Consider the following 13,531-nt stretch of genomic DNA (forward strand, 5'->3'; position numbering starts at 1 on the left):
GCATCTGTAAATCAAAGAAGCCCTTCAGTTAGAGATAGGTGCATCTCTGGCTAAGGAATGCTGCTGTCTCTCCAGAGAAGGCCTGCACCTAATCACAGGCCACTTGCACTGGTTATTCTGTAAAAACCCTGACCTGGGCCAGAGGTCACCACGAGGTCTCCTCCCGCTGTAGAAAACAAGCAATCCTCCTGTCAAGTTCAGAAAGCAAATGGAGTTCACCAGTTGTTTAACTTGTTACTGAAAGCCTGAGACAGGTTTCCCTTGCTGTCTAGAAGTAGAACCTTCCTATAAAAACTTTCATAAGCCGAAATGGCAAAAAGCGAAGAAGTGATTACCTTAGGACACATCTTGCTAACAGAGATACACAGAATCCATGGAGATAAAGCATGGACACTCACACACTCAGTTCCAGGTGATGGCGCCTTGATGCTGAGATGCTGAGTGTAGGTCCTGGGGAAGGAGCTGAGTAGGGCCACTCTTGTTGCTCTGGGTGGGTGCTGCCTCTGTACCAGCTTACTCCAAAAACAAAGGCTCAGCGCTACTTTCACTTTTCACCTTTTTTGGTAAAGCAAAAATTCTCTGTTAGCAAAAACAGGTCCTGATGTAGGACTTTCTGCAAAGTGAAATGCATAAAGTGAACTTCCTCAGAAATCAGAGGAGAGCTTTACCTGCCTGACAGCTGCAGGCTGTGAACCATGTGAGCTCTCGGGTATCGTGGTTCTTCCCACATAAATCATATTAGCAAACAGCTCAATACCTATGGGAACACAACCCCAACCAAGGCTTACACAGACTGATGTTCTAGACCTACCCCGTGGTGTGACTAGCTTGCAGAACCTCTGAATGCTGTGATTATGACCTGATTAAAAAAAAAAAAACAAGAGAACACCATAGCAGTGGGTGGACCTTATTTTGATCCAAAATGTACAATTCCCACCAGGATATCTGAGGTTCCTCATCTCTTCATGGAACAAATATTTATTAAGCCCCTTCTATATGCCAGAAACTACGATAAGCCCCAGGAATGCAAAAATGAGGTATTCAGAATTGGTCTTTGACCTCATGGCTTCCTGGGCCTTCCGGTCCTTGTGGATGACCCAGGTGGGTGGCAGGCAGGGGATGCAGGCTGGGTGCTAGGAAACCCTACCTGGGCTAAAATGTGATTTTCTTAGGTTTCAGCTCTTACTCCATTGCTCTATTTTCTTACCTTACATTTGTCACTTTGAAAATTAAAGAATAAGTTTTTTATCCCTTTCTATGTTAAGCTTTACTGTAGAAATTTCATGATATCTCAAAAAGTGCTAAGACAGCTAGAATAGGCGAGAATGATACGAAAATATATCGGTGAGGTTTTTAAGTCACCATTTTCACGGTAATTATTGATTATCTTATATAATTTATATCAATACTATTTGGTGGACCCTCAAATTCTTGGTGGCATATAATGCAGATGGCCTATCCCTCCTCCTTATAACACTATTTCCTTGACCTCTGTAACACCACAGTCTCCTGATTTTCAATTTCAGTTGTTAGTGTCTCTTTGTCTACTTCTAAACCTTGAAGATCTTCAGGGCCTGATCTAGTCTCTTCTCACTGGTTCCTCTGCATTTTCTCCCTGGGTGGCCTCCTCCATTGATATGATTCTAACTGCTATCTCAGACCTCATCTGTGTCCTCTCCTCTCTCCTCATTCTGTATTCACCCCCCTGCTTAACAGCTCCAGCATGCGCATGTTTTTATCAACCTACTTCTGTTAGAAACTGAGCTCTAGATTTGTCCCATTCTCCAAACATGTTTTCCCAGGTTTCCCCTTCTCAGAAAATGGCATGACTGCCCACTCCATCGGTTAAGCCATAAACCCACACATCATTTGTTACACTGCTTTCTCACTTCCACATCTGGTCCATCACCATGTCCTCTTAAAATGTACAAAGCATCTATCACAGAAAGCCTTCTTCTTTCATTCCTAGAATGTGCCAGAAGTTTTTATTTGTTTAAATATTTGTTCACTACCTGTCTGTCCCACTGGATTCTGACTCCATGATGGCAGGAACTATTAATATATCTGTCTGTTCACCACTAAATCCCTGGCACCTAGTACATAAACATGTGTTGAACTGAACTGAATGGCAAGTTATAAACAACATAAAATATGTTCATCATATTAGCCAGGTACTTATGTTGGTGCAGTGTCTAGCTTAAAGATAATTTGGTTTCTTTTTTCAGCATGTCTTAATTCATCACTGATTATTTAATAACACACAGCCTATGAAAATTCCCATTTAAGCATAAGTGTTAAATGGAATTTTTCCTCATATTCAAGTGTGTTAGTGGGGCATTTACAGAGCCTAAGAGGCTTCTGGCTACCCATTTCCTTGGATGAGATAAAAGGTCTTAAATAAATGCAGCAGCAGACTCTATATGTTACTTTTAGCTGCCACCAAATACTCAGTTCTTTTAGTCTTTGGGAGGCCTTTTTCATTTACTGTTATCAGTGGGATTACAGGCTAGTTCATCAGATTTCATTATTAACATACCAAAATACCTTTTACAGCCAATGCTATTTTATAGTATAGACATGATCTGTAAATCTGCATTTCCTTTTAGAATACAGGCTTGCAAGAATTACTATACATTTAGGATACACTAAAAAATACCCTGATTTGATGGTGACAATTAGATTGAATTTGTAAAGTATTTTTTAACAGATTTTTTTATTTCAAAAAGGAGAAAATTTAATTTTCTCATTTCTAAGTCTTTGACATAACTTAACTACTAACAACAAAGAATTTATCAAATAGATATCCTTTACTTTTTTGGAAATAGAAAAAATTTATTTCTAATTTCTGTATTAATATGTGATTATTTCTGATTACTATATTAATGTGTTACAAATAAAAGAATGTTAAAGTACTTTAAAATAATGTATCTGCATACTTCCTTTAAGCTTTTCCCATGAAACCTATTTTGTGCTGCTGTGGTAAATCTCTTCTTAAAATTTGCAAATTTCATATGCCTATGAATTTGCAAATTTCATATAATAAATAGCCCTGCATTATAGATTAGGAGATGGATGCTGCCTGTGATTATTTCTACTGATTACTAATTGGGTAGTCTTGGACAAATTCACTTCTCTGGGTCTCTTAAGATATGTATCTCACTTAGAAATTCCTAAGGTTCCTATGACTCAATGTACGAATGAATGGGTTGTTAATTAATCTTACTCTAAGCTTGCAAAAACAGAACCTGAATCTGATGCCACAGACTCTCCTGTCATGTTAATTTCTATCATTTAAAAATGTGCCATATTTCTTGTATATGTTCTCTTTATATATCAAGAGTGAGATATTTCAAATAAAAACCAGGCTCTCAGCTCCTCTGTCCTCACCACAGCGCCCCTGGGTGAGCCCTTCCTGGAGAAGTATGCCCCTGTTTGGCAAGGGAAGGTTGATATTAATTTGTAAGAAGTTGATTTTAGTACTTAATAAATCAGGAAGTATGTGTTTACCACCTGAGTAATATAAGACCTAATGCTGTCCTTAGGGAACAAGATGTATGAGAAATCACCAAACATTCCAAAACAGCATATGAGCCCTACAGCCTAACGTGCTAACATTACAGGACTTAGGAAGACGGTCCAGGTGGGCCTGGAGCAGACAGAGAGTGCTCAATGCAAGGTGCTCAAGTAGGCCCTGAATCTTGAAGGGTGGGAAGACTTCAGTCTAAAGGAGTGAGGGGAGCGTCCCGTGCAGCAGGTGAGGGTAACTCTACAAACAGTCTACATGGCTGTGACATCAGAAAGTCACTTCAGTAGGACAGTGAGGAGTCAGCTTGATGAGGGTGTGGGTGATGGGAAATAAACTTGGCTTAGGCTAGTTAGTGCCAGATAAAGAAAACCTCAAAGAGTCTGACTCAACAACTTTAATTCTAGGATAGGATTCGCTAATTTAATGGGACGCTCTTTCCTGTGCCAGTCAAACCTTTCCTAGTGATTATGAGAATGCTGAATAAAATGCCTTGAGATAAGTGGAGAGACATTGTCCCAGCTGTAGCTTTACAATCCTTGATGCAAGGAAGGGGGAAGCCTTCCAAGCAGATGAATGTGCGGCCTCTAACATGTGCTCTTTAACATTCTTTTCTCCCCTCGATAAATCTGTGTTGTGAATGACAACATGTAAGTCAGCCAGAGGAGAAACAGCCTATTGGATGACGGGCTTAAGTGAATCTTGCTTTATGCCCTAATGGTCAACATATGGGCTTCTGTCAGCCTGGAGGGCAGGAATTTCCAGAGATACAGACCCATCCAGAGAGAGAGATAGAGAGAGCGCCCTTCCTCCAGGTCCCTGAGGTGTGGGTCTGGGAACTATTAGCACAAGCCCCCCATCCTCCTCTGCTGTCAGGAAGATGCATGTCAGTGGAGACAGAAGTGTTTCTGTGCTGGGAACCTTGACTCCATTATTAATTTTATAGCTCTGGGGATGGCATGCTTGATTTTGTAACGTTCCCTCAGCCTTGCTCCACCGAAGGTGTGTTACGTGGTCCCAAACTTACGCAATTTAGAAGCTCCAATTCTTTATCCTTTTCCCCCTCGGGTTTGTGAGCTCTTGTGTGGGTCAGGATGAGGACAACACCTGTGGGAGGAGAAAGGTCGATCTGGCTGGAACCTACACCTTCCCATGGCTGCAGACAGCCTGGATCTCCCAGGCACTGACTCCAGGCAGATGGTCTGACTATGGCGTAGTGTGAAGACCATAGAAGGCTGGGTCTGCTGGGCCTGAGTCTGCACCACTCTGGGCACTGGAATCTGAACCCAGCAGGCCACACATCTGGGCACATTTCACAAATTTAAAGCAAAGGGAAGTCAGGGAAAAGAGTTTCCAACTTGGCACTTCTCTTCAGTGAACTGAGTAAATCAAAGTGTAGTAAGAAATAACACTATAAAGCAATGTAAATAATATTTTAAATAAGCATATCAAATCTGAAGCATCTAAATATATGTTTATCCTTTTAGCATATCAATTTGGGAGGCTGATATTAGGGCCATTACGCAAAAATATTTTTAAAATTTCTCCTTTGAAGGACTTTTAGAGCCAGCCACACAGGCTATTGTAGACATTGTATGATGCAAATATGTGACCCATAAAGACCAATTTGGCATTTGAAAATGGCACAGAGAATCTCAGAATGAAGTCTGAGAAGAGTTAGGTAAGTGATCAAGTGATGCCATTTCATTTTTAGTGAGATGCAAATTGATGCCATGTATGCTCTCTTGTGCTCAGTCACCTCAGTCATGTCTCTGGAGTGTAGCCTGCCAGACTCCTTTGTCTATGGCATTCTCCAGGCAAGAATACTGGAGTGGGTTGTCATGTCCTCCTCCAGGGGATCTTCTGGACCCAGAGATCAAACCTGTGTCTCCTGCGTCTCCTGTATCGAAGGTGGATTTTTTACCATTGACCCACCGGGGAAGCCCAATTGATGATACAGGCTTTTCTAAACCAGAGAATTCAGCTTAGAGAGGCTCCTTCCAGAGTTTCAGTCACATGAGTGACGTACATTAGAAAGACCTTGAGGGCACACATGTTTTAGAGATATATACCCTGCTATTACAAAATATTCAGTCTGTCTAGTTCCTCAAAAAGGTGACAGGAATTCAACAGGAATATTATAAAGGAAGAATGCAGTATAAGCCATAAGCACCATGCTAACCAGCCTTGTTTACTTTCTTACATAACTTTATATGTCTTATAATTGTTGATGACATATCATGTGCTGGAGAAAAAGTTCCCCTCTAAAGGAGCTACGTGTCAGGACCTTTGCAAGTTCTTCAGTTGATAAAATAATGTAGGGAGAGAGCAGGAAATAGGTAGAAGAACTGATCACATACTGTCACACATGAGCCAGCTTTCTGGGCTTGTTTCCTATTTTCCGGTGGGACACGAGGCCCAATCACAAGGTCAAGACCTCCATCTCTGGGCTTGGATATGCCTTCTCCAAATTCTGACCCTGCCACCTGCTTGCCATGTGATCACTTAATCTCCCTGACCTTCTCTTTCCTGATTTCCAAAACAGTGATGATAATAGTACCTACTTTATAAGTGCTTATGAGTATTAAATGAGATAATGCAGGCAAAGGCTTATCACAGGACCTGGCCTGTATAAGTGCTCCATAAATATTGGCCCCAGTTATGAACAAAAAGAAGATAAAGAGGATAAGAAAAAATGTAGAGGGGGAAAAAAAAAGACAGAAGAAGAGGGGTAAAAGAGAGGAGAAAAGAAAGGATGGATGAACTTCAGCTCTATCTGGCTTTGAAAATGTAAAAACTGGCCCTTTGGGGCTTAAATCTGGTAGTGTAGCTGGTTTTATTTGTGGCCCAGGTGGGGGTCATCAGATCATGTAATAAGTGACTCATTATTTAATAAGTTGGTATATTATTTAGAATAAAAGATCTAAAATACATGTCCCAAATATTCAGAACTAAACAAGGAGTCAGATCATATAACTCAGTGACTCCTTCTCATACACATGAGCTCACTCTCTCTCCCACACACACATGCACAAATGCATAGTCTTGATTCTTTTTAAGAATGATGGTGATGGTGATGTTTTCTGTCTTGAAAGGGTAACGGGAGGTCCCGAAGACAGTAGAGGTCTACTGCTGTCAATAATACTAAGTCCTTATTCGAATTTTGATACAGGAAAGCAATACCAACAAGTTTTATATAGCTTCTGCACTCTGGCCAACACTCTCTTCAGGGTTTTGATGAAATAGCTCTGTTGTTACTCAGTCACTAAATCATGTCTGACTTTGCCACCCCATGGACTGTAGCACTCCAGGTTTCCCTGTCCTTCACTCTCTCCTGAAGTTTGCTCAAACTTACGTCCATTGAGTTGGTGATGTCCTCCAATCATATCTTCTGCCCAAATTACAGCAAGTGTCAGAACTTCCCTTCCTCCCTACAGTCTGTCTTCAGATCTAATGAGATCCAAAGCCCAAAGCAGAGCCGGTTGGTAGTCTGTTCCTAGGCAGCCTCATCCTTTCTCTCAGCTGGCCCGTCCTGGTGCTGCTCATCCCTCAGAAGGGCTGTGGCCGCTCCGGGCTGCGAGCTCACAGCACTCTCACATCAGTGACTCTCAACCTTCTGTTCAGAGTCGTAGTGTTTTCCAGCATTCTGTAGCTGAACACTGAACTGCTGAGACAACTCAGCGCCAGAGTCTGTCTCTTTTTCTGAAACCACTTCCGAGTTAAGCTCTTGCCAGTGGCCATCGCTCTATCTGCTCCTCTCAGAGTTTGGATGATGTGGAGATTCCTTCACTGAGTAGCCGTCTGTCCAGATGGAGTCTAGTCCAGTTGCTGCATTTGGGGGACAAAACCCACCAGGGCCATTACTCAAGGCTGAGCTAGACCACCAGTGTAGACCTCCTTACGCTCGCCAGCCACCAGGGGACGACCACTGAGTGTGATGTCAGTAAAAGGCCCACAGCCTGATTCAGGAAGGAGACATTTTGTCTCCCTGCCCTGGCCCTTGTGCCCCACAACCCCAAAGTGGGTAAAGAATTCGAACTGCACTGTCATGGATTTATATTCTGATAACAGCATATCAGAGGAAGTGAGGAATGTTTATCAGTGTGCAGGGCTTATGAACAAAACACAAAAAAGGTAAAAATTCTGAGTCTCCTCTGAGATGGCAGGTGAGAACACTTTTCACACCTGCTCAGGGTCTCATTCACACCCCAGGCTTCAGTTGCCAATTCCACAAAAGATGTCCTAATCTGTGTCTCCATCCTGACCTCTCTCCTGAGTCCCAAGAGGATTTTCAGTGACCATTCCTACCTGGATGGCCCACATTCACAGCCAACTCCACATGCTGCAAACTAAGCCCGTTATCTTTCCTCAAAGCCTGCCCTTCCCAGGTGTTCCCCACCTCCGAGAATGTCCCCATGTAAACCCAAGCACTCCTGTCAGAAGCCCGGCAGCACTTCTCAGTCGCATCCTCTCACCTGTTGGTCCCGTCAGCCAGCACATCCTGAGATGCTCCTCCTCAGCGTCTCTCGAGTCTGTTAGCCTCTCCCATTCCCACCACCACTGTCTCCATCCAAGCCGTGTCGTGTCCTGCCCAGAGTTTCATTGGTTTCTAACTTGTCTGCTGGCCTTCACCCTGGCCCCTGCAATCCACTCACCCCTAGTGATTCTCCTGAAACGCAAATCAGATCACGTCACCCTTTTAGGGAGCACCCCACTGCCCTTGGCTAACATGTAAATCCCTGAACCTGAGACACAAGGCCTTTCCCAGGCTTCTGCCCACCTGACCAGCTCACCTCCTGCCACTGCCCCGTTTGAGCACTAGCTTCTCACCGAAGTGAACACTTTTCTGCTCCTCACACATTTCCAAGTCTTTGCACCTGTGGCCTCAGCCGCTCCTTCCTCTTCCCCCTTCTCTTCTTTTTCTCATACAGCAAAGTGCATGTATCCCACGTGGACAGCCCAGTGAATTCTCAAAGAAGCACCTCTGGGTATTAATAACATGTGCCCAGATCCGGAACTTGAAGAGAATAGTATTCTGGAAGTCTCCTTTGCACGTCTTTTCCCTACACCCCACCAAAAGACATCACTACCCTGACTTCTAATAGCATAGTTTTCCCCATTTTTGTACTTTATATAACGAACACCTACACACAGTGTATCAGAGATATCCTGCTACACAACAAACTGCCAATCAACTTAATGGCCTGAAATCACCTTGAAGTTCCACCTTCAGCCTCATCACTTCTTTTTTTATTACTATTTTTCTTTTTTTAAATGTACTCTTCGGCTGCACTGGGTCTTGGTTGTGCCATGTGGGATCTTTAGTCGTGGCGCACAAGCTCTTAGTTGCAGCACGTGGGGTCTCGTCCCCAGGCCCCCTGCATTGGCAGCACAGAGTCTTAGCCAGCGGTCCACCGGGGAAGTCCCAGCCACATCACTCCTTTCACCTATGCTTTTTCATTCACTTCATCATCAAGCTTCTCAAAAACTTCTCAAAAACTGCCTGCTCTTAGTCACCACCTGGCCTTTGCTCCTGTTTACTCTTCAGCCCACTGCATCCACCCATATTGTCCCACTGAGGCTGCTCTCATTAAAGGACACTCATTACCTCCCTTATTATTGAACCAAATGAATAGTTTTCAGTCTTTTCCTACTTGACACATTATCACCCGCTACAACTCATCCTTTAATCCAGTGAGTCACCAAGACCTAGTGATCCTTCCTCTTTAACACCTCATGCCTTTGTCTTCTGCCTCCACTCATTATATCTTGCCTGGACTAATCCAAAGGACTCAAGATACCACCCTGCCCCAAGCCACTCTTTCAGATTTATCATTTTGACATATTTTTCTCTGAATAAAAATCTGGACTGGCTCACCGCCCACCACGGAATAAAGTCCCAATTGCAGCAAAGCAGGAAGACTCTCTGACCTGTTGCTCCAACCTCCCTTTCCGCGCTCGTTGCCTAACACGCAACCTCTGCCTCAGTCACGTTGAATCCACAGTCTCTTATGTACTTGACCTCCGAGTTTCTACTGGGAGGTTCTCTCCTGCCACAAGGGCCTGTCACCCCATTCTCCCTTCAATCTTCTATTCATCCTTCATGTCTTATATCTAATGCCACCTCCTCTACAAAACCATTAACAGTTCCTTTTCTGATCCTGTTTGCTACTATTAATATTAATAAATATCATTATGATAATATGCTTCATGCACTCTCCCTAGAACATAAACTCCTCAAAGCAGGCAGGATCTTTGTTTTGTTCATTGACACAGCTCAAGCTCCCAGAACTAGGCCTAGCACAGAGTAGGCACTTTCGTTAAACACCTGTTAAGTGAATGAATGAAGTGAAGTGTTAGTCACTCAGCTGTGTCTTACTCTTTGTGATCCCATGGACTGTAGCCTGCCAGGCTCCTCTGTCCATGGGATTCTCCAGGCAAGAATACTGGAATGGGTAGGCATTCCCTTCTCCAGGGATCTTCCCAATCCAGGAATTGAACCCAAGTCTCCTGCATTGCAGGGAATTTCTTTACCATCTGAGCCCAAGCAAATGAATGGTTAACATTTATTGAGCAGTTATTATGCCAGGCATCTCCAGGCATAATCTCATTCCATCCTCACCACAGCCCCTGAGGAAGGAACTGTTTTTATCCCAATTTTGCATGGGAGGAAACTGAAGCTTAATGAGATTAAGTAAATTTATCTTACTTAATTTACCCAAGGTCACACTGTCATACATGGTAAAGCTAGGATTTGAACCCTGATCTGTCCAAGCCCTAAATAACCTCACTCTATTGTCTTGAGCTTTACAGTGCTATTTTCACAAAACCCTACCGTTGGCTATAGAAAGTCTTCAGCAAATGCAGCAGTTATCTTGAAGCAGTGGAAATACCTCTTTACATATTTATCTCTTCCTTGTATTATGAGTTTCCTGAGAATCAGAACTGAACTAAAATCCTAATTATTTTATTTCCTCATCATCACCACCAAAACCCCAAGTAGTTGCACAATGTCTTACACATTTGCATTCACTAAATATTTACTGAATTAAATAAATGGGTATGCTGTTAAGAGGCAGCATGTGGCAGTGAGTCCTTTCTGCACAGTAATTCTGAGTACTGTCCTGATGGTTGCCCCGAATCTGGGCCCAGCTGCTGTCTCTTCTAACCCTTTGCTTCTTCAGCAGGAGGTAGGCCCCGAGCCATCCCTGGCTGACCCACCCGCCACCCTGACCCCAGCCCTTTGCCATCCTTCCTGTCCTTATGAAATTCCCCTGCCTGTCTTCCTGCGGTCGTGGCCTGATCACGCAGAGCAAGTCCTGCCCCTCCTCCTCTTCTTCTTGACCCCGTGCCCTGCTTGAACCTGGCTGCTTCCCTGGTCATCCTTGACAGTCAGGGCAACATGACATTTATATAGATAATTGGAACACAGGGTGGAATGTGATAAACAGAGTCACGAGGCACTGGAGGAGTTATAAAGAGGGAGAAATTCCTAGTTAAATAATGGAGAAACGGAAAATGAAGTCACTGTCTTTTTCATCCTGATAAAAGTTTTGTGTTTTTTTTTTAGTTTTTCAGTAAAGAGTTTAGCTTCTCTAGGTTTGTAGATTATTTAGGATTGTCAATCACAAGTAATAGAAACTTGAGTGGTTTAAGCTAAAAGGGGAAATTTATTATAAGGATACAGGGTGTCTAGGAATCCAAATGTTGGAATGCAGCCAGACCTCAGAGAGAAATGTCCAGAAAACAGTCCAGCATCTGGGCAGCATTCTCATTCCATGTCTTGTCCTCACTGTCTCTGGACATCTGTCTCGTCTTGTCTCTGTGATGTCTTCTCATCCACAGACCACATCATGGTACACAGCTGCCAACGGCTACTGAGTTTATACTTGGAGTTTGTACTGTCTCCATCAGAAGCACAAATCCTCAGGGAAATCTACCTGAGTGGCCCAGTTCAAGTCAGTGCCCACCCCTGGCCCAGTCACCTGCCGCTAAGAGAGAAGAGTCATGTCGTTTACTATTGCTGCCAGGCTCCCTGCTCTGTGCACAAAGGATCACTATAAGCTGAGCAGCCTCTAAAAATGTCCACTACACTTGGTTCTGCTATCTGATAACACTCTTGTAAAAGAATTCTGAGTGCTTCCCCAGGAAAAGAACAATTAAGAGGCTTCCTATCTTTGAAATTCTTGGAGAAACAAATACGTAAATATGAATTGCCATTTTTGGCAACGCCAGTTTTGTTTATCAAAGACCTAGAATCCTGTCTTCAACCAGGTGTCTCACACACATCTCAATGGCCCACTAGACCAAAGCACAAAAGATAAACCAGGCTGAGTATGGCTCCCTCCTCAAGGCCTTACACAAATGGTGCCCACACATCCCCTTCAGCAAGCAGAGCTCTCTAATCTTTCTTATAAGCCAGTGTAATCAGGTCCAGGGAGGCAGAATCTCCTCCCTTGCAAGAGTTCCATACCATGACAGATTCCAAGAGAGCTAACTTTGGCCACTGCTTCCTTAGTGCAGTTTAAGGTCAGGAGAGGGAGGATCAGAACAGGTCCTTCTTTCATTCTGATCTGGCCTTGGCCATTCAGTGACCCATCAGTCCAAGGCTGGGTAAGTGTAAGCAGAAAAGTTCATTCAACTTACAGTGGGAGTGCTGGAGTCAGGATGCCCAGAAGAGCCCTAGGGCTTCATGTCCATCCTTCCTGGATGTGGCCGCCGCTACCACTGCCCCTGAGGCTGACACATGCTGCGTGGTCCAGCCCTGGGCTGTGGTGAGGTGGCATCAGGGCCCAGTCCTGGAGGATGATCTCGGAACCCTTCCTTCAGAAGCATGCTGTATTCCACCCCCGCCAATTCAGTAACATGGCCTGACTTGTCTTCCAGGCTCCCTGGGTACAGCGGGCCGTGTGTGCAACCTGACTTCCCGGGGCATGGACAGCTGCGAAGTCATGTGCTGTGGCAGAGGCTACGACACCTCCCACATTACCCGGAAGACCAAGTGCGAGTGTAAGTTCCACTGGTGCTGTGCCGTGCGCTGCCAGGACTGCGTGGAGGCCCTGGACGTGCACACGTGTAAGGCCCCGAAGAGCCCCGACTGGGCGGCTCCGACATGACCCCAGAGGAGGCTACCATCCATCTTCCCTCCCACAAGGACTTCATTGGATCTGCAAGGACGCTGGGCCTTTGGGTTCTCTCTGGGAGATACTTCCTGAGACACAGAAGCCCCTTCCCCCTCCCTGGGGGCCCAGGACTGGGGCCACATGCTGCACACTAAGTCTGCCCTATTTTCTCTGACTTCTGGCATCCTGGGACAAGTCTCTTCCTGGTCACAACAGGTTGTTAGAGGAGCGGAGGGGCCAGGTCACTGTTCCCAGCCCCCTAGACATTTCCTCTTTCTAAAGCAGATGACCAGAGAGAAGAAGTGTCTCAAATGAGCTTCCTCTGTGTTTTTCAACAAATGTTCACAGTTAAGAAATTCTATACTTCTCTCTGGAGGGTAAAGTAAAGAAAGCAGGATCAATCCCCACTGATTTAACTTTAATTCTTGAAAAGACCAAGCAAGGCTTTTGCCTGATGAAGTGATTTTCACAGCCTGCTACCTCTGGGGCAATCGGTAATTGGCTGGAGAAAAATGGCTTTCAATAAACTTCAGGTTTCAAATGCATGTATTTCAAGGCATTTGTTGCCATATTAAAATCTGATGTGACAAGGTGAGTCTGTTGTCCTTTGGTACAGTTTGGAATCTGTGCAATAGCAAAAGCCTCAGAAAGTGACTGCTTTGCATTATTGTTTGCTCAATACAAAGAACCTTTTAGGGAATGAGATTTGAAGAGAATTTAAAAGGAGACTGATGATCTGGCAGTATTCTGTGACTACTGGGTGAAGATGGAGGAAAGTAGCATAGAGAGTGGAAGGTTAGAAAATGTATCTGTACAGATAAGGGGGAAAGTGGGGAATAAAATTCCTACTTGGTGTGATGCCTGTGGCCCATGGAATTTTGAAACT

At 44.2% G+C, this 13,531-nt stretch overlaps 1 protein-coding gene across 1 annotated transcript in view; it reads left to right on the plus strand.

Moving 5' to 3' along the window:
- WNT2 (Wnt family member 2) overlaps positions 1-13,240 on the plus strand; it is a 43,898-nt gene extending 30,658 nt beyond the window's left edge. Inside the window, exon 5 of the mRNA XM_043463115.1 lies at positions 12,410-13,240. Within this exon, the coding sequence (XP_043319050.1) occupies positions 12,410-12,639 (230 nt within the window). The 3' untranslated portion in view covers positions 12,640-13,240. The remainder of the gene's footprint in view (positions 1-12,409) is intronic.
- The last annotated feature ends 291 nt before the right edge of the window (positions 13,241-13,531 follow it).

This window comes from Cervus canadensis, chromosome 3 (genome assembly GCF_019320065.1).
Source record: "Cervus canadensis isolate Bull #8, Minnesota chromosome 3, ASM1932006v1, whole genome shotgun sequence".
Taxonomy (NCBI): Eukaryota; Metazoa; Chordata; class Mammalia; order Artiodactyla; family Cervidae; genus Cervus; species Cervus canadensis.